The sequence below is a fragment of the Leptosomus discolor genome, chromosome 2 (assembly GCF_034619465.1).
Source record: "Leptosomus discolor isolate bLepDis1 chromosome 2, bLepDis1.hap2, whole genome shotgun sequence".
In the NCBI taxonomy this organism is placed as follows: domain Eukaryota; kingdom Metazoa; phylum Chordata; class Aves; order Leptosomiformes; family Leptosomidae; genus Leptosomus; species Leptosomus discolor.
In genome coordinates this window covers 48916600-48938788 of record NC_141392.1, presented here as the reverse complement: position 1 = coordinate 48938788, position 22189 = coordinate 48916600, and the positions used below count along the sequence as shown (strand labels likewise).

Sequence of the window (22189 nt, the reverse complement as noted above, 5' to 3'; positions counted from 1 at the left end):
ATGGCGGCTGCAGCGACGGAGGAGGACACAGAGCTGCGGGACCTGCTGGTGCAGACGCTGGAGAGTAGCGGAGTGCTCAATAAGATTAAGGTAGGGGAAAGCAGAGCTTCTCGACCGCGCACTCGTCGCCCAGCGGGGAGGGGGGAGCGCTGGCTGGCGCCGGCGGCGGTTAACGGCCCCGCGGAGCGCGGGGGGTGCTGAGGCTTCGCGGGCTTCGTCCCCTCTCGCTGCCGCTTCCAGCCGATGTTCCCGGCTGGGGCCCTCTCTCGGCGTCACGGCCTGGCGGTGGCGCCTGCTTTGCCCGTGGTGCTCCCCGGCCGCTTGAAGAGCTCGATGAGGAGCCGGGTCTGGCGCCTTCCTTGCTTGGTCGGGCTGGTACATGCTCGACGCGGAGGTGAGGGCCCAAGGCCTGACCGCCGCGTGAGGTCTGCCCGGCGGCCGCAGGAGTTGCAAATCGCCCAGGCGGGGTGAGGGAGGGGAGCTCTCGGCCGCCGCAGGGAGCCCGGCTGTGCGGTTTCGCCCCCGTAGATACCGTGTGGCTGCAAAAACTCTCTTGCTGCTGCCAAACTCGCTGGAAACATTCGGCCGTCGGGTGGTGTGGGTCAAGGTGGATGGAGTTTCTGTTTCCAGAGAGAAGCCCCAGTTGAAAATTTCAAGCAGGAGTTCTTAAAGGTCGTTGTTCAAATATTGTTCTTCTCGAGTGTGGGTTGCTTGAGCTGTGTCTTGGAGGCTTGCTAAACCTGGAAACTCTGGGGACACTGCTGCCTACGGGGAACAAGTAATGCTATGTTAAGAAAACATATGGAAGGTAGTCTTATAGTGGAGTGTACACTACTTCTAAGCATGTGTAGCCTGAGCTTTTATCAGAAAGGATATGAAAAATGGTTCTGTGGATTCTTGTTCAAGATAGACGCTTCCAGTAATAATTACTGTGTATAGCAAAGAGCTATACGGATATGGAAGCATAAGCACTGCTGGATTCCCTTCCAAGCGAAAGGAGAAATGAAATTTGGATTTCAGATCAAGGATGATGGCATTTATACACAGTGCTCTATTTTAAGCCTTCAAGAGGTGGATGATCGTTGCTGATATTTCAGGAACAGTTCAACAACTGAAGTGGTTAATGGAAGTGAGAGCATCTTTGTGTACGTACTTTGAAGTGCACTGGATTTTGGGCTAGTCATCATACTTTTCAACAAAATAGTATTATTAAAAACGTGTTTTTCTTGTATTTCAAATGGGTACGCCTTATTTAAACTCCATAAGTAAATTAAAGTTCTGCTCATGTAACTGTGTTTTGAATAGAGAGACCTTTTTCTAGCTAAGTGTCAAATAGACATTTTGGGCCACCTGTTAACCTCTCACATAGTGTCAGCCAATAAAAGTATGGTGATAATAAAATTATAATGAAAAAGAAATCACAAGGTAGTTAGGCCATATTGAGCATGTGAACTGTAGTTTCTTAATTCCTGCCTTTGTGTAGTATGCAAGTTTTTGTATGACAGTTGCCAGTTGAGTTTTGTGTAAATACATTTATCACAGTCTTCACTGTTCTATAATGCTGAAAGCGTGTGGTATCCAATATGGCATAAGGTTTCCTTAAGGCAAAATAGCAAATGCCTTAGAAAAATACAGACGACATCCTACTTACTAGGTTATGTCTCTCTTTCATACTAGGAGTCACTGTTTAATAATTGGTATGTTTATGGTTAAGTCTGCTCATTTGAGGAATTTATGGAGTTTTTTCTTAGCTGTAAACCTTAATTGGCACGTGAGTTTGATGATGGTCTGTTGATTGATCGTATTAATGACTTACAGAGTTTGTTCTGCTAGTACCTGACAGAAAGTCCATTGTCTTCCAGAAGAATTAAGGTTGAACAGGTCTTCTTAAATCATCAGCTTTCAATTGAAATTAGATTATACCATGCACAAAAAAAAATCGCTGTCATCCTCTCATTAAAAAAAATTAAACATGCTTGTGATCAACAGTGCTTCTTTACCTGTTGTCAGTATTTTTTTTATTTGTGTGGTAGAACTGAATGAACAGTTACATATTCTCAAAACAGTTGTTTGTTTTATACTTCAGAATGAGTACTGGCCGTTTTTTCAAAGTGGATGGGGCTAGAAAGCTAGCTATAATAATGCATTTGAGATTTATTGAAGTAGATACTTTAAAGAGAAGTATATGGCTGATGTATGGCTGAATTGGTATGAAGCACTACAGGTAAAGATGGCTGTGGAAGGATTAGGGTTCAAGTGGAATTATTTCAGTGGATAGAATGTATCAGGCTGTCAGCTAATACATTTTGTAACATAATGTCTTAGTAATTTTTAGGAGGAAACTTATGGTGATGCCTTTATTCTTTTATACATGATTTTATAACGGATTGCATTTTATTAGTTTATTCTTGTTTTGAGATTGATTTCTTGGGCACATGGGTGTTGATGTAAATTATTTAGCTGAAAAAATGTTACTTATATAACATTTTAAGTACCTGTTCATGATTTCTCTTTTTACCTTAGACTTTGAGCACTGGAGTATTTAGTGAAGTCATATTGTGAAAACTGGAAGATGTGTAAATATTTTTGACACTTGCAGTTGAGAATTTCCTGTCTTTGAGCTGCAGTGTGTGTATATATATATGTATAATTTGTTAATCATTGGAATTACTCTGATTTGATAAGGCTGCTTCCTAATGAATTCTGTAAATATACAGAATATAACTGTATCTGTCCTTTAGTGAAAATTACCACTGATACTGTGTGATGCGTGCTGTACAAATAGAGTTCTTCTGTCTTGAAGAGCATGTGAACTTTCTCTCTCCTAGGGAAGCTTTCATCATCAGAGCAAGAAGAGCCATTGTGCTTCTTACTTGTTCCTTTGTTATCTTTGTTTTGGTTTGTATCTTTTAATATCTCTCTCTTTTCTTTCTTTTTTTTTTTTTTTTTTTCTGGAGAAGTAAGTTTACGCCACCTGAATTTTGCATCTTCTCTGGAACTTGCTCTTGCTGCAAATATGAGGGAGGTTAGCATCACTAGTGTCATATGAGTAGTAATACTTTAGGCCAGCTGATACCGTTCTTGCTAATTTCCTGCTAGTTTGGTTCAAAACGTAGACTGCTGAGTTATTGGTAAAAAATATGTTGGTAGATAGAATAAAAATGCTATTTTTAAAATGGGCTGTTAACTGCATATGTATACGTCAGTTAAAATTGTCCTGATTGCTTTTTCATCTTCATTCTGTATATTATAGTGAACAATGGTTTTAAATGTCTTTGAATTGCTAACTGTCATGATGAGTATGTTGTACACTACAGTATAATCTCCTGTTTTCTTCATGTTTTCGGTTACACTGCCAGCAAGTTTAACTTTCTTAGACAATGAAGGCTGCCAAGTTGAAGGGTTTTCCACTGAAGTGGACAAAAAATGGTCACAGAAACTACTTTACCGGCCCTGGCCAAGGATGAGAACCTCACAGACTTTGTAGGTGGAGAGTGACAGGGAGGGTACTGGGTGACCCTGGTGGGGAAGTTGCTGTTTACGGTTGGGCATCAGCTTTAGGTTTGTGATGTATATAGACTGGTACAGGATTTTGGCCTGATGCACACAGGGTTTTAGCCTGGGGTGATAGCCAGTGGTTAGACTGCTTAGTGCTTTGCCAGTCTTGCTCTGTATTTACCAAGGTACAACAGTCGTTTTGGAGTTACGAAGTGGAGATGCTGAAAGTTGTGCAGGAATGTGCCCATGTGCCGCTAAATTTTACATATGCGAGAGATTGTTTATGCTTGTGCGTGGACGGGGTTGTTCCATAGCGCTGGAGCAGGTGGCGGCTATACATGCCTGTGCTTTGCCTGGAACATCTGTAAACACTTTCTCTCAGCAGCAGTGCCTGCTTTTACCCTGCAAAATCTTATGCATTACTTTAATCATTTCACTGACCTAAACATATGTTTAGCCACGCCATCCACTGAGGCATGTGTTAGTAATGATTTGTGAACGCAAGCTTGCAGGAGAGTTTTGCACCTCCAGCTGGCCTGTTGCAGATCTCTGAAGTGAACATCTCCCTTATTGATGCTTGCTCAACTTGCATACCCCTTCTTTCTTAGGGAATGCACAAAGTGTCTGTATGTGGCTTCAAAAACTGTATTTCTTCAGCTGCTTAAGCAGGTTGAGAAGGGTGATAGCATGTGCATTGGGCAAGCTGAAATTTATATTACGCTTTCTGCTAATGGGTCTTTGAAAAAAGAAGTCTAGGACTTCCTCTGCAAAAGCTGCAGGACTCTAAGAGTTTGTAGAAATGTTGCTGAGAGATGCATGAAACGGACAGCAAGGCTTTGTCATCTAGCAGGCAATGTCATAGTCGCCTGTACTGCATGTACAAGGCCTTTTATGAAATTGAAGTCACTGGTTTTTAATCTAGTATTTCACAGCACATCAAGATCAGCATCATAAAGCGGTTGTTTGTTCATCTAAAATATTGCCTCAGGAGTAGAGAGTATGAATAAAGTTTGAGAGGAGAAAATAATTTTGTTGAGATCTCTTGGGAAGGTTGTTGGGATAACAGGATGTTTGCATGTGAATCGTGTAGCTATGGAAAGGAGGCCAGTGTGCAAGGAATAAGCCACATCCACAGTTGGTGGTTAGTGCGTATTATAGGCAGTCATCTTGGCTGCTGATGCACCTTCATGCTTTGAGGCGTAGAAGGGAGTTTGAAGTCCCCAAGTGCTTTCCTATTGGAAAACATTGTCTCAAGTTTTGTGCAGGGACAATAAGCTGTCTTGTTTAAGTGCTGGACAAATGTGTTCCAGCACAGTAAAAGACATGCCACAATAAAAGACAACCCCAAGGGCATGCTACATACCTAAGTGTTGGAGTCTGCAAGTTGGAGGTAGTTGTAGGCTACAGGTTGTCCTTCAGTCCTGGAAAATCTGTGTCATACCCTTTTACTTTTCTTTATCTGGCATCTGGCTATGTAAGCTGCTGTGGGTGGCTTTTACAAGTGTACTAAATCAGACCAATAACCTTGTTAAGGTAGATCCTTATTATCTTACTATTAAGAGTATATTCCCAAATCAGATTGGCATTTTTGAGATGCCACCTGAAAAATGTGTTTGGGGAGCTCTTGAGATAGTAAGAACTGTTTTCCACTTTCATAAGGAGCTGTTTTCCTATACAGTGCTTCAGATACAGGCAAAAGGCTCTGCATTTAGAACAGGATAAGCTTATCTAGGCTCTGAAGAGGGATACTACAACCCACTGCAGAAAAGATGCTTTCATGGACTACAAGCTTCTGATGTGCAGTACAACAGCAATCGGCAAGAGGTGGTGGTGTCTGAGGAGCTGTGAATGCCTGGGAGGAAAAGGGGAAAGGTACTTTTGCTTCAAAATAGTCAGGGCACTAATGGAAATAAAGGTGAACGTGCTATTAATGGGGAATGGCAACATCTGGGAGAAACTGACACTGTGTCATTAAATAAATGAAACAAGGAAGAAAAACACCTCAGTCCATATTTAAAAGCCACTGGCTTGGACTTAGAGGAGTGGAGCAGGCAAACAATGAGTTATGTGAAAAGGAATGACAGTTGTGATACTGTTTCAAAATCTCCAACAGGTCAGACTCTGGATCAGCTGATGTAGTGGCAGCTACTTTCAGACAGCTTTGTTCTACAGTCTCATGATCCAGACCCTTAAGGGGCTGTACCCCTACCCACATGTAATGGCTAGTGTCTTCTATTTTACACAGTTGTAATAGCCACTCTGTTTCACAAATGCTGTGTTATTCTTCTGGTCCTCTTATGTAAGTGTACTTGGTTTCTGTGGCATCAATGGAAACGAAAGTCAGCCTTGTAACCATTTGGAGTTTTTTGTACTGACATAAGACTAAATAAACAAGTTGTTAGCTGTTGGCCAGGAAGTGAAGTGCCGACTGATTTTTAAATGAATGGCTTAAAAGAGGATTCACTGGTTGAATGCTGTACCTCAGCACCTGAAAAAGTGTAACTGCAGTGTCAGTGTGACCATTGAGTACAATTGTGGTAAGCATTTTACACTTCTTTTCATGGGAAATATTTTTAATATTTTGAATTGCTTTTTGTCCTTTAAAAAGGTATCCAAAGAAGGTTATGCTTAAACAGGAAGTGTTTAGTTTATTTTTCACACGAAAGGATTTTTTTTTTGGTGGGAGGGAACAATTACAGTATAATCTCTGTTCAGTTACCTTTCATAATATACATGAGAAAATCCAGACACTCTTCATATAATTCTTATTCTTAGTTATGTAAATCAATCTTTCTTTGAAAGCTTGCTTGCTTCTTTGCTTTTGAGAAAACCAGCATACAGAGTAGAACTGTCTCTTATACTTTATTACTGCAGTGTTATCTACTGGCTACTTCAAAATGTCAGATTAATAGTTGATTAAACTGACAAACTTTTTCATCAAATGTAAATGTATGTTGTCTGTTTGATATGTTCAAGGAAAGAAGTAAAGAAACTGCAGTGCTTAAAAAAAATTTTAAAAAGTAGGCAAGGCTTAAGCTATAATATTCAAAATAGTCCTTAGAAGAATTCTGATACTTGATATTAAAACTTCACTACAGGAGTATTTGACTGACAAATCTTGCTCTCATTCCCTTGAAAAATTCTGGTTTTGAGTGTGATCTGACAAGAAATCATGGGAATTTGTATACCTTAACATTAACTTTTTAAAATGTATTATCACAAGCTATTTGTTCGTGTTTCCTGAATGAATTGTAAATAAAGGTTAGGTGTTTCAAAGCTGCCTGAAAGAGCTGGATTTTTTAACTCTCAGAAGAAACTAATTTGAGATAATGTAGGTAATTTGGAATCTTTCTGTGTATGAAGAAATAATTTAGGAAGTCTTGTATCAAATCTATCCCCCACCCCCCTTGTTGTTCTCAGACTGAAAACTCTTCTTTCTCAGCCTCAAGTCACATTGCCTGTAATCTTAAGTGTCTTAATTGCACTGATGTAGATTACAATCAATGCCAAGTTGCTTGAGGAGAAACAAATAGCTGTTAAGCTACTTGCTAGCTCTTTGCATTCCATTTGCATAGGGAAAACAGTGCTTGTAGAAATGCCGTTTGTGTTTTGTTTTTTGTTTGTTTTATTTGGCAGGCAGAGTTGCGAGCAGCTGTTTTTTTGGCGTTAGAAGAACAAGAGAAAGTAGAGGTAAGAGAACCTTGAAAAAAAAACCTAAAAAAACCAGCATCCTGATGGTTTTTCAGGTAGAATTAAATATGATAGCTTTAATACCTTCTATTTGTGAAACTAACAGGAGAAAATTATGTATTACTGCATAAGAGCATGATACTTAAAGAACACAAAACAGGACTATCCGGGTGTTTCCCGCTGGTTAGAAACAGAAATTGTTACATAGCCTTTTGAAACTGTAGCTTTAACTATCTCGGCTGGTTTTATATCGCTTCTGTCCAATTGACCAGAATAACGAAATATCTTTTGCATCAAATACTTCTTTAAAAAGAAAAATCTAGTTGACCATTCAAGATTTTATCAACTTGGGATAACATCTTTTGAAATTTGAAATAATTTTTTTTTTTTTGACAAGTGTGTTGTGAAAGCAGTTTAATGCAGTAACTTGCCAAGTATGCTAATGCTTTTGGTATTTCTCATAGGGATGTTGTAGGCTTACTTCAGGATAACTTGCTTATATTTAAGGAAGAATTCTGAATTAAGAGATGGACTGGATTGACAATATAATAACATTAAGGGTATGTGATACTAGCATGATTAAGTAACAATACTGCTGTGGTCTCAAAACAGATGCTAGTTTTGTGACCCCTTCTACTGCTGGTATTGCCTTGGTTCCTGTGTCTTTCCACTTGCCAGAAACAGAGAAGACAGGGTGCTATATGTCCAGGCTCTCTGTTTCAAAAGAGAGGAATGGAAAACAGTCCTATGGTTGTGCTCTTTCTGGAAAATTGCACAGCTGAAGCAGACATTACTGTGACATTAGTAAGGGGAGGAAGTAGTTACTCTGATATGAGAGTCCATGTTCCAGAAATCTAACACAAGAGTGCTGAAGAACTCGTAATGGAAGTGTGATACAGCAGAAGAGTGACATCTCTTATGGGAAGGTTCAGTGTATTATAGAATACCCAGAGAACAACCTTCCAGACTATCTGGAGAGTAATAGGGCTGGAGAGAGATTTGCTGCAGTTGATCTCTGCTCGCCCTTTTTTGAAAAGTCTTAAATGTATCATGATATTTCAATTTTACACTGTAGAGGCATTGAAAATATATTAATGCTTATCACTACTCTGAATTCCTAAATATGAAGCAAGATACATTACTTTTTTCACGCAGCACCTTCTTGTGCATGTTAGCATTTACGACTATATTGAAAAATACCTATAACAGATCCTTTTTTTCAAATTGGGTTCTTACCCAGGATATTTTGATATGTTAGGAATGGCATTTAGAACTTGGTTTGAAAAATCCCTGAACAATTTTGGCAAACCCAAACATAGCGCGTTGATATATCTCTGTTTAAAAGTCAAAGTTGAAGAGGGCAAGTTAACAAGGCAGAAAAACATTTTCATAATATCTTTGAAAGTCTTTTAATTAATAGAAGATTAATACTGATTTGTGAACCTGTAATTAGCATGGTCCACATTTTGTCTAGATTATTTGTAAATTCTCATTTTTTTAAAAAAGTGAGACTGAATTTCCTTAAACAAACTCGGTGCTATATTAGAGGGGCATTTTGGGAAGTTAACAGCTTAACTTATGTTTTTAATCATTAAGGAAATAAAAATCAGTATGCTATTAAGAATTTTTGTGAAATTACTCTAGCTTTATAGCTTTTATAACAGGAATACTGAGACAATTTCAATTTGCATAAGTAAATGTATGACTCTGCAGCTTTGACGAGTAGTACAATTAATATGAAGGTAAATTTTGAAGAAGTGAATTACATGTGCCAGGCATCATTGTGGAACAGCGTACACCAAAAGACCAACTTGCTGTGGTTTTCAGTTTCTTGCTAGTGTGAGGACGATGTTAATTGCTGTTTGGTTTTTGCTTTTTGACAGAACAAAGCACCTCTGGTAAATGAAAGCTTGAAAAGTTTTTTGGGTACAAAAGATGGTAAGTTCTTTGTTTAGTATAGCTCTCAAAATAATAGAAATAGGAAACAAAGGATTAAATATTTGGATCTTCTATTAACAGTACAGTCTTCATGACATAAAGATACTTTTGTTCCTGTCAAATGTCGTAATTACTATTCATTCAAAGTAGAATTCAATTTATAATTTTTGAAGTTAATATTGCTGAAGTTGTGTTTTTAACTGAGGTGACTAATGCATTTAAATTAATATTTCGTGATGATGCTAACTCAGAGCCATCCTAGACCAATAGAAACAGTAACCAGTGAAAACTCACTGTAGAGATACAGTAGTGAATGCACACATAGGAGAAATGCTAAAATATTGTCTTTAAAACAGCTGAATAGTTAAAAAAAATAACCTTGCACCTGAATTTTCTAAGTGATCTCTATTTATGCTTCTGCAGTATTGCTGACTTTAATTTTGATACGATGTGGCTGAGTTAGAAATTAAGGAATCGGTATTGAAGTTAGCTATGTGGTAGTAGTCTGCTGAATGTCTAAATGATGTTTGTAGGAGTGTTGAATCAATGTAGCTGTTCCTACTGAAGCCGTATTAATGTTAAATCTTTGAAGTAAGGATTGCTTCCATCTGGTGTATTTTTACTTTTCTTATTTCCTTTTTAGGTCGCTTGGTAGCAGGTCTTGTTGCAGAATTTCTACGGTTTTTCAATCTTGATTTTACGTTAGCTGTTTTTCAGCCTGAATCAAGCACAGTAAGATATACTGCTTTTATTTGTATGTTATGCTGGTTGTTTAGAGTGCATGGCAACAGATACAGAAGCTATAGTAGATTTAAGTCACTTGCTTGTGTTTATTCTAATTATTTTTTTTATATTTGGTCTGTAAAAGGTCCTTATTGCCATAAAGTCACGTATTCCAACAGAGTGTGCTAATAGGAGTGACTATTCCCTTTATCAAAAATAAATGTTTGATAATATGTTTTGAATTAACAAATTAATATTTTTGGTGATGTGATATATAACAGTGTATACAACATAATACCCCTACAATGTTTTTTGTCAATAACGTTACTATATCATGATATTAAGTTAGTATTGTTATATGAAAATTAAAATAATGTCAGTAATCTACTCCGAGAGAATTTTCAGTGAACCAAAGGACTTTATGCAGATGGACATGACAAAAAGTGAGTGAATAGAATACTTCAGACCTACAACGATCATGTGGCCCAACTGATTGCTTTTAGGGTTTTGATATTAAGGTAGAGGTTTTTCGTCTTGTTTGTCCCTTTGTCCCTTTTTATGATATAAAGGTTTTAATAATAAATTTGGGTTTGAAACAGTTCCGCTTAACGGAAGAATTTCTTTTTACATCTCAAATACTCATTTTTATTCCTAATGTCAGTTTAAATAGTTAATTTATTAATAATCCAACTTTGTTAAATCAGTTAACTGACGTCTGTTTCTCAGAAGTTCATGTTTCTTTTCAGGGACTTAATCAAAGCAAATCCCATACACCCTTGTCATTTGCCAAATATCCTTAGCTGCATTTGTTGCAGTAGGACACATCCGTACAAAGATTCACAGTGATGCTACCAAATAGCTTCCTGTCATGTCGCCACTCGTTCTTGGGAGCAGGGCTTTGTTTGCATTGTAAAGGCATCTCATGCTCTTTGAAATGTCCCCTTCCTTTTAAAAGCCTCTCTTTACCTGTTGCAGTGCATGTATGAAAGATGGCCAAGACTGCTCTGTGTAGTGCTGAAAGATTTTACTTTGTCTTCCTCTACTGGCCCCTGTCTCTGAGCAGTCTGTTGCATTACCTCTTTATCCTCCATGTTTCAGTGTGCTTGACTAGTGGTGGCTTGCTTCAGTATTTGCTTGACCAGTGTTTTGATCCGAAGTGTCACTAAATAATCATAAGAGTTCAAGGTGAACCGGTGCCCTTTGCAGCATTGCCGTTCTGGGTTTGCTGCAGCTGCTATAATGTGAAGTTCAGTTTTAAAAAGTGTGGTTTTCTTTAATTTTTTTCCTGTCAATTCTGTTTTTTTTGCTGATATTGAATTACTTTCATCCCTATTTCTGTCCAAACCCATGTTGTTTTTATTCAAGTCAGAGACTGATAATAAGTGTTGACCTATGCTGGTGTACTTCTGTATGCACTGGAATGGGGGCTCTTCATCATCTATGAATTTGCTGGAACCACTGGCTGGGTGTCCTAAGATCCACTTTTAAATGTGGTAGGCTGAAGTAGCTTGACCATATAAATCCTTAAATCCTGAAGCATACTAATTATGGTAACTTTTTTTTTTTCCTCCAGCTAAATGGCCTTGATGGTCGAGAAAACTTAGCTCGAGATTTGGGAATTACAGAAGCAGAAGGTACTGTGGGTGGTCCCCTGTTGTTGGAGGTTGTTAGAAAATGTCAGCAGAAAAAGATTTCAGGCAGTGGAGAAGTAAGTGGTGTTAACATGTAACTTCTTTCTTTCTTCATAACTCATTATTCATTTTTATTTCAATGATGCGAAATAAACTGAAATTAAGGACACTTGGCTATTGTTGTAGTATTATACTCCTTCCAGTCTTTTAATATATTATGTCTTCAACATAACTTATCAGAAAACAATGCTGAAAGATGATGACTTCTGTTACTTTTAATGCCACCCTAGTACTCTTTACTAATATTCTGCTACAACATAGTGACACGGAGTGAACCCAGATAAATGGCACAAAACACTGTGTCACTTATATTCTAATTTCTGGTGTGGTTTGGTAACGCTTTTAGCTGTATCTATTTTCTTTGACATGCTTCTAATTTTAGCATGACCTGAGAAGCCTATAATTGGTTTTGTTAAAAGCTTTGAAGCTGAAAACATATGTATTTAAAACTAGATATATGAAAGTATTGAACTGAAGGCAACAACAGTAATATTTTAATGGAATAGATAATTAAGTTGTCAATTAAATGAATGAAATCCAAGCAATAGCATTGATTAGTCTCTGTCAAAATTGTGGCTCAGAAGAAAATTCTCCGCATCCAAGGTGCGTTCAGTACCCTAATGAAAGCTTAAATTCAGAAGTAGTTGTCATAGGCTTCCTAACATAGCATCATGGTGTCACAATTTGCATACCGTGTGAGTGAGAGTGATTAGCCTAGTTTCTTCTTGGATGGTATTATGACAAAATTCAATATATTTTTAATAAGTGTTTATGTGAAACTTCTTAGGTGGCTCCAGTTATAAGTGATAACCTGTGTACCACATCAAAATCATCTGATGGAAGATCAAGTACACACCCTATACCAAATAAGGTGAGATTGTTTATATATAATGAAAAAGCTACATAATGTACCTGAGGTAAGTAAAAGAGAGAACTCTTATGAAGCTGTAGATATGATGGCATTCACTTAAATGATCTACAAAGTCCTGTACCTTTCTGACTGGGTAGGTGACGGCATATACACAGAGCTCTGTGAGACACAGACAGGTTGGAGCTAACTTGTTTGTTTATGGGGCAGCTGGCTGGTTGCTGCTTGGGATTGATAAGGTGTTAGGACACAACTGGCTTTGTGTTAGGTTCTCTGGCTTTCTTTTCTCTGTTGCTCCTGTTAGCATAAGATCTGTATTAACAAACATCTTTCAGGCCTCTAATACTCCTTTACATTTGACTGGAACTGATCAACAGGTTGAGAATTACGGCAAAGTGAAGGGCCCAGAAAGGGGCATGATCACTTAAGCCTCTTTTCCACAAGAAACCAGCTACCCCCTACACCCAGTGTCATGGTTTAACCCCAGCTGGCAATTAACACCACCCAGCCTCATGCTCGCTCCATTCCTGCCACAGTGGGGTGTGGGAGAGAATCAGAAAAATAAAAATTGTGGGTTGAGATAAAGATAGTTTAACAGGACAGAAAAGGGAGAGAAAATAATAATAAGAGAATATACAAAACAAGTGACGCACAGTACAATTGCTCACTGCCTGCTGACCGATGCCCAGCCAATACCCAAGTTGTGGTGTTTCCCGGCCAGCTCCCCACAGTTTATATACTGGGCATGACATCATATGGTATGGAATATTCCTTTGGCTCATTTGGGGCAGCTGTCCTGGCTGTGCCCCCTCCCAGCTCCCTCTGCACTCTGTCTCTGCTGGCAGGGCAGTATGAGAAGCTGAAAAGTCCTTGACTTAGTATAAACACTGCTTAGCAACAACTAAAACATCAGTGTGTTATCAACGTTATTTTCATCCTAAATCAAAAACACAGCACTATACCAGCTACTAGGAAGAAAATGAACTTTATTCCAGCCGAAGCCAGGACACCTAGTAAAAAAAAAAAACAAAACACCAAAACAAAAACAAACGAAACACACCAAAGCAAAACAACACAGATTCAAGTACTACAGTTTGTTCAAATTATTGATGTAATCTGATCACATTAAAAGTTTTAATAGTTTCTTTCAAGATTACTCGAAATAACTTAGAAGCTTTCCAACTTACTAATGAAAGCTGAGAACTATAACATTACATGGATTTTGTTGTTAGTTTGTTTGGAAGAGGGAGTAGTAAGGATAAAAGAAAATAAAACGACAGCTCAGTTTGCATCAGCTTCATTTTATTCCAGTTCTTTAGATTATTTTTTTTTGCCATGCAAATCTAGAAGACTATACAACTTGAAAAGCAAGCTTCATTTCAAGATTTAGTTACTTTATTAATTGCTGTGCTTGTTGATACTACCTTAAGAGCTAGTATTTCTGTAACAGACCTTTGAATAGAAATTCTAATAATTTCAGACCTGCTTTAGGAGAAGCTAATTCTTGCTTGGCAGCTTTTAAAACAAAACAAATCCACTAAAAAGATCTGAATGCTGATTAAGTATCACTGATAATAATAAGATTGATTCATACCTGAGCCTCTACTTCTGCCTTAAGGAAGTTCTAGATCAGTTAAGAAGTCCTACTGAAGATGAGTTAGAAGTCATAAATACTCCATTCTCCCTTGCATATACCACCCTTCATCTTCACATTTAAATTATTTGAAATAAGTACGGCAGAAAGAGAAGAGCTAAGTGTTTGTTATATGGCTTTTCCTCAGGAAAAGAACACTTATCTAGAGGAAGTAAAAAGTAGTTCCAGTAGCTTGTAAATTGAACCAGGTTTCATATGGGTGTGCATGCGCATGGCTCAAGGCTGGTCCTTCCTCTAACGGGTACAAATCTTATTCTTTTATGTCTGTTCTTGACAGAGCTTTTTTTTTTTCTGTGGGCCAAGAAGTTTTGCAAAGATATGACTTGAGCTGTATTACTTTATCTTGAAGTTAGCTTATAGAATGGTCCTTACCTGCTTGGGTATCTGTAGGGCTGAGCCATAAGCATGATACAAAGACTGAAAGTTATGTACTTTTAAAGTATCTTGTTTGTGTCATTTTTGGTTTTAGTATTTGGAGGGGGAAAGTGTCATTAACTGCAGTCTTCTAATGCTTCCTGCTTTAAAACCTAATATTGTATTGCAGGTTACTGTTTCACATGGAAGTTAGAGTAGTTTGCATGCGTTTAAATTGATTTCTTTTGAAGTCAATGGCTGTAACTAACAACATTTGTTTATAGACGAATTGCAAAATAATACTAATAAAGCATCATGTAACTCAGGCTGTAAACCAAACACCACTGTCCTCTCCCTTTTTTAAAGTTAGGAGGTAAGAATCAGGCTGTAGATTTATTTGATGACCTACATCTTTTAAAATTGGTTGCTTTTATCATAGAGGTGATCTAGATAGTGAAGCAATGCAGAGGATGAAACAAAATATTTTAATTGCAGCAACAATAAGGACGACTTCCTTTCTAAAGTTATAAAACAACTTCTTTTTTTCTTGTGTGATTCCTGATGACACTAATAAATTCCTTAGAAGTACTAATAAATTTGACCTAACTTTTAAAAAAGCGATGGTAGATGTTGTTATATGTTGTGTGTTTATATTAGCACTTACAGTATTCTAAGACGTAAATACTTACTCCTTTCAGTGAGAGCTTTTTTCTTTGTCTTTCAAGGCTGCTGAAACCACGCAAAGTGATACAAGCGTCTCATCAGGGGAAGCAAGCAAAAGAAGCATTCATTTTCTGCCTAATGAAACAAAACTAGATCCTCAACTAGAAAACAAAGACTTAAATACCAAAGAAAAAATCGATCCAGGTGTGGATGAAGATGATGTAGAGGGAGATTCTTTTTTTGATGATCCTATACCCAAACCAGAAAGAACTTATGGCTGGTAAGCAACACAGGTATTTTACTTACAACAGGTTTATTTTGTCCTCAGTATGCTTGCAGCTGATCTTTGATTATTCACATTTGTGAGTGTTTAGATCTGTTCTGTAACATTTTGTTTCTGAAATGTGCGTTTTTATGATTCTATGCTTTGAAATGCACAGAGTCGTCTGGGATGTACCATGAGTGGAAAAACCTGTGTCACTTCAAGGTGCATCAGTCAGACGGTATAATGTCCTCAGCCTGTTTCTTTGGTGGAATGAACATGTATGAGGCAGACATCAGTGTTTCTTCTTGCAGCAGAGCTGCAGTAATGATCAGTACTAAAGGAAGTGGACAATGACAGGGATAGTGCTTTAGATATCTGTATGGCTTTGTAAGGCCTTGAGAAAAATCTGGTGAATGTGTAAACTGGCTCCATATACTGTGAGAATAAGGAAAGTTTTCCCGCAGCTGAGGGTTTCCTCTTCACGTTGCAGCACCTTTTGCATGCAGTTCTGTTTTCAGCTGTTATTTCTGCGTATGCCAATTTTGCAGATGCTTCTGAAGGGCATTTTTTATGGTTCATCTATGGAGTCTGATGACTGAAAAATACCATTTGAAACAACTAGTGACTGAGCTATACAACAGGCTTAGGTATAAAACCGGAAAACCTATCTTTGTGTTGTCATGTCAAGTTACTTATCTTGAAAGCTTAGTTTAGATATCTCTGAGAAATGCTACATGTTTGATGGAGTTCTTCTGCTGTGCTCAAGTCGTTGGGAGAATTGCTCGTTTAGTAGAGGTTACCAGAAGAGGTTGCAGAAGCATTTGCAAGTCAGTTTGACAGTAGCTCCCCTCATGTTGGCGATGTAGGCAGAACAGCATAAGCTGTTTTGTGTGATTGCTGCAGTAGATGCTTGCTCTTGGAAGGGAATCATTCTGGTAAGCACACAGCAATCATGCCAGGTAAACTAGGTCTCCTAGTAAATTAATGGACTCTTTGAGAAAGATTATTTATAATACAGCTTTCATTGGATGTATTTAGTCAGAGCAGATTTTTTTTGCTCAAAGAGCAGTGATTTTTCTCTGGAAAATATTGTGTATTACAAATAACCCTACTATGGTATATATTTTCTCTTTTTGTTATTGGAAATATCAAGATTAATACTGCATCTGAGTGCATTTACTCCTCCTTACTCAAGAGCTCATTTAAGTAGCCTTTAACCAAAGTCTGACCACCGAGCAGGTGATTGTGTTGCCATAAAATAGGTTTAAATGATAAGTTGAGAACACTAGAAGAGGCTGGAAAAACATCTGGATAATAATATTTACTAATTTCTTCCTGTTTGAGCCTTTCCATGTGACAAGAATGGAAATTCACTTTGGGTAAACTGAATTTCTTTTAAAAGACCGTCCAAGAAAAGGACTCTTAATTATTCAGTAAAATAATGATTTTTTCCTAGTAGAGAAGCTCCCTACAGAAAAAATTATTTCCAAATTATGTATGTCTGTAGTAGAGTCACAGACCACCAAGCAGTAATTTGTACGTCATATTGTTTTTGTGATGTAGGTATTATAGTAATGTTCCATAATAAGGTTTGCTGAATATGTTAATAAGTGAGCAAGCAATTAATTGTAAGTCAGCTGTCTCTGCTGAGTCTTTTGCTTCTACCCTCCTGGCAGCTCCTCTAGAGGAGAAAAAAGAACATAGTTTTCATGTGATATCCCTTTGTGGTATGTTGTGCTGGTGTTCCTGACTCCCAAGGGATGAGTAAGTAGGAGAGGCGCCAGCATCACTTGGTTTGCAAAAAGGAAAATCCCTTATGGGATCTTTGCCCATTCCTGTGAGAAGGGTGCATTAGAGAGGAAGGGAGTGAGCAGTCACTAAGGATGGGTAAGGGAAGCTCTCACTGCCCCCAGGTCTCTGACCTGTTGTTAAACATTTTGAAGTGTTTTAATATGTGATAGTATACGTGATATTTTGGTGATAGAGATCTAATGAATTATTCAAATGTTGTCCATTACTAATAGGAATGGAAACACAGTAACTGTGCTGGTAATAATAAATGTGAAAATCTTGATCTCTTTTTAATAGCATTTTTTCATCCTTTACTTGCAAGTAGTATTTGAACTCAACACTTTGACTGTATGAGTGGAATAGGTAGTAGCCAAGTGAATGTTAACATGTGATGGCGATATCTGTCTTGCTATAACTGAGAGGTTTTCATTCTGTGAACTGACTGCTCTTAGGATTAATAGTTTCATTAGACATAATCTCTTTTAGCTGGAAACCAAACTAATTTAAATATTGATTTATATCTGAATCTTTCTTCTTTTGACTGCATTTACATGTGGGGATAATGAAAGGCCCCATGATAAAAACAGCGCTGCTGCTGAAGGTGCAGGAGCTCTGTCTGTGAAAGGCGGCAGGCAGAAGTCTTTGCATAGGTGAGAAAGTGACTTCCTTACTGAATGTCTTGCTTGACACTTGTGCCAGTAAACTGCCTGCTGTTCTTAAGGTTTCAGAATGAATAGTCCTTTCCCCTTGCTCTTTTTGCTGTAAATATTGCTGTTCTAGTGTTATGACAATTTAGTAAATAGAAAAGAAAGTCACTGTGCACGTTCTACAGCTCTGTGGAGTAAGTATTTATTTGGTTTGTTTTAGGAAAACTGAAGCTAATAAAGTAGGAGGTCTAGCATCCCTTTCTGATGCACCGCCCCTAAAAAGTGGGTTGAGCTCCCTGACTGGTGCACCTTTGCTAAAGGAGTCTGATGGTAAGTTTTCACATGTTTCTGTGTTTTGATGAATGATCTACACCTTCAGATGCAGATGTGGTTAAGTATGTGGCCCCTTCTCATTGTCGTGTGCTTAATAGTAACTCTTTTTTGACTGAGCAATTGCATGCTAGTTTTGATATATTATGCTACCACTGGAGCATCTTATGTTTTGGAGCATGAAATACTTCTCTACACTCCTTTTTGTTGTGCATATAAAGCAGTGTTCAGGAGTATAAAATTCTACTGCTCTGTTTTTAACTGAAATTAATGTACTCCTTTGTTTTGCTATCTTACATTATTTGCACAAGTTCTTTAGGGACATTTTCGTTCATGTTGTAAAACCTGATCCAGATTACTGGGAGACCATCCCTGTTTGCTACTCATGTTTTTAAACATTAGCAGGGTTCCGACCTGAAAATAGGATATGATGTTATCATGCTATACTATAAAGTTATGTAAGGTTATTATAAAAGAATGCTTGTTATAAATGGTTGATGGTTATGTTTAAGTGGGATCTTATTAAAGAGTCACAAATCAAATTTCTGATATAAGCGCTTCTGTTTTGTTACAGATTCAAATAGAAACTCTGTTTTGAAAGACCTGCGGTTGGTGAATGCAAAACTGGGATCACTAGAATTAGGCAAGTAGCTGCCAAACATGAGGAAGCTCTGATATTTTTGACTAAGTTCTGGCCCAGCTTTTTAGAGGCATATGAGAAACTGAAACACAGATGTTGAACTAGAATCTTCACCTTTTACTTCTGTAGCTCAATTTAACACCGTTCTGAAATGTACTGGAGTTAAGAGCAAGATCTGATCTAAAGGATTACATAAAAGTGGTAAATGGTGTCTTGTATGTGGATTAGTATTTTACACATGCAGCAAAAATTTGATTCATCCCGTGCAAATGTTTGCTAATACCAAGTGACAAATTTTGTTGTCTAGGTTTCTAAGAAAAGAGGGGGGTTATATTTGTGGAAAAAGATAGCCAGACAAGCCTTGCTCTTCTTTCAGTGGAGGGCAAGTAAATATGCCGTATCTTTGAAAGCGGCCTTGTAAGCTTTGGGAGCAACATGATGATGATGTGATGTAAGAAGTATCTCAAAATAGAGCTGCCAAGTATTTAAATTTTGTCTTCAGCAATGTAGCCAACATCCTGAAAATGCGTGTTCAATTTCAAAACAGTTTGTGTAAATGAGATTTGAGATCAATTAATGACAAACATAAACTCATCTTCTCTTCCTAAGCTACACAAGTAGTTTAATCTACTGCCATTTTTGTTGGCCTTCAAACCATGTGTTTTGGTGCAGGAATAGATTCCTTCTTTGCATTTCCTGAAGAGAAAACTCATTTGATTAATACCTTTTAAAATTATTTAGGAAATGGAGATGAAGATGAGTATGCTGATGACTTCAACAGGTAAGAGAAAGATGATACTGCAGTAGCATATCGTGTCATGCATTAGAAGCATATCATTAGCATATTTGAATTTATGAAATAATATTTCAGCTAGTCACTATTGCTGGAGTCTGTCAGTATTGCTGAACTCCTTTAAACTTCAGTTTTCTATTTTAATACATATAATTCAAATTTTTTAAAAAAATATTTACACTTTTGTGTGTGGGGTAACGGGTTCCTTAAAAACCTTTTTGCTTTTTTTGTGGAAGGCATTTGTTTGTTTTTTTTTATTTTTCCCTGAACCATGCAGTTAATAATGTTTTAAGACTTTAATTAATGCTATTAGATAAATTGATATGGTGTATGCTGAAATATTCAACTAAGATATAAAGCATAATGAGTAGTCACTAATAAATATTTAACAGCCTCATCCTGATGATGTGAAGGTATTGGTGTTGTAAACTGCAGGATTGAGGCCTAAGTACTTATCAGTATTTATCATGACTTCATCTAGGTAGAAAGCCTTTAGTTGTTTTGGGTTTTTAAGTAACTTCATATTTAACTTGCTAGGAAGTAAAATTCCAGTCAAGTGTCAGGTACAAAGTGAAAGTGAATGCAATACCTGGATGTTCGAAAAGAAAGTCTTAAATCTATGTTTTTGGGTTTTTTTCCTCTTTAGTACTAGTCATCGCTCAGAAAAAAGTGATATCAGTATTGGTGAAGAAATAGATGAAATTTCTGTGGAAACAGAAGAGTCAAATGCCAGTGATAAAGTATGATTCTTTTAAAATTGTTCTTCTTGACATTCTGATCTTCCTCTGATCGTAGGTTCCTAGGATACATGTTAAGGTTGTACTGTTTCTGATGTTCTGGACTTCTACACCTAGTATCCCTGCCAAGTTAGATCCTACACTGTTTAAAAAACAAGACAAAACCCCACAATTGTTCAGTGGGACAATTCACTGTCTATTTCTGGGCATGTAAAATGTATTTGAGAGTGGTTTAGTGTCCAGCATAGGAATGTCTTATCCGTATATCTCAAGATCTGCCTGAGCACCTCCTAAAGGAGTATGAAATCTCACTGAAAGAGCTTGAGGCCCAAGGGATGGGATGCTATGAAGGTCTACAAGAAATAATACTTACTGTTTCTATGATTTCTGACTTTGTAATTTCATTTATTTTCTAGCTTGAAGGCATCACGCAAGACCTTACCATTTCTCAGTTAAGTGATGTTGCAGATTATCTAGAAGACGTGGCATAGAATTGGACAGCAAAAATGTTTCATTGTGCTGGACTAGAAGACTGCTGTGGACTGTTAATTTCAGACAATCACTTTTTGCTGGAATGTCCACTCCCTATTTGTGCCTTGTGTTTCAAAAAGACTGTAGGTGGAGAAGGCTTTTAAATATTCTTTACGAGAACTGAATGAAATGGTGTGTTCCCATTCGAGTCTGATGCCAGAATTATTTTCTTCATTTGGTTCAGCCAAACCTTTTACAGCAGGAGGTGGATTTTTCCAAGCAGAATGTCCATTGCTGGCAGTGGGCATAATAAAAACAAATTGAATAAAAGAACGTCTACAGAGAGGCACATGGCTTTATAATGAACTTGACTGTTATTGTAACAGTCTGATTTTTTTTTTTTTAAAGATAACCAAAGCAAGAACCGTCAGAGGTAGTGGCTCAACTCACTTCTTTTAACACAATGTTGTCAAGTCGGCCTGTAGTACATATATTTATGGTAACTCTAGCCACAATACCTAATTGTTCCAGACTCACTTGAAACTGCTGCTTTTCAGACTCTTCTAAAAGTTGGACTTTATTTTTTTTTTAAAGGCATATCAAATTGAGAGTATCTAAACTCTCAAATCTAAATTTAGCTAAATTTAGGAGCTAAGTTTAGTGCTAGTCTTAACTCCGAATATTCTCTTTAAATATGTTTGTCAGACCATTGATGTTAAGACCCAAGCTGTTTTTACATATGGTAGTTTCATCGATGTTATCTGTTGTTAAATCACAAAAAGTCATTTTGTAAGGATCCACAAATCATTCACTGTATCTTGTTGGTTTTTAAGTTTTTAACAGTGTGATAATGGTTTGTGGAGCTTTTGTTGCTGCGGGCTCTTCATGGGCTGTAAGCTTACTGTCATTCTTGAAAATCCTTGTTGTGTAAAAATGGGCGCCAAAAAGTGAAACCACTAACCTTTCTGTTTTCAGATTCTGACTGCTGTACAGAAGTAAATCCAAATATTTAAAAACACCATACCGAAGATGACATGGACACTAAGTTCTAGCTAAGAGCCAATTCTTGTGTTTTCATTATGCTCTTGCTTGCAAAACAGGGTCAGTAATGGAAACGTTGACAGTTCTTTAACGATGCTGTTGTACATGGCGCTGCTGTGGTGTAGAGGTCATGGGCATTTGTAATACTGAGACGAGACTTCAAAATGTGCACTTTCTGAACGTTGTAGACACATTTGGAAAATACACATGTACGTGAATATAAATAACTTAATTTTTTTTTAGGCTTTGTCATTTTTTTCAGGAACACTGTTGGCCTCTCACCAACGGTCACCGCGGTGGACGCAGCATGCTAAGGTGGAGCCATTGGCTGAGCACAGAGAGCTGCTCCTAGCGCTGGATGCCGACTTAAACCCCTCTTTGCACTGGGCCAGCAG

General features: G+C 37.6%; 1 protein-coding gene across 1 annotated transcript; it reads left to right on the top strand.

Moving 5' to 3' along the window:
* Window positions 1-20898, top strand: CEP43 (centrosomal protein 43). Its single transcript, XM_086461051.1, has 12 exons — window positions 1-90; window positions 7135-7188; window positions 9072-9126; window positions 9770-9858; window positions 11423-11557; window positions 12328-12411; window positions 15142-15359; window positions 18003-18112; window positions 18687-18755; window positions 19494-19533; window positions 20192-20285; window positions 20699-20898. The coding sequence occupies exons 1-12, from the start codon at window positions 1-3 to the stop codon at window positions 20771-20773; spliced, it is 1113 nt and encodes a 370-aa protein (XP_086317177.1). The 3' UTR covers window positions 20774-20898.
* Window positions 20899-22189: the final 1291 nt, after the last annotated feature.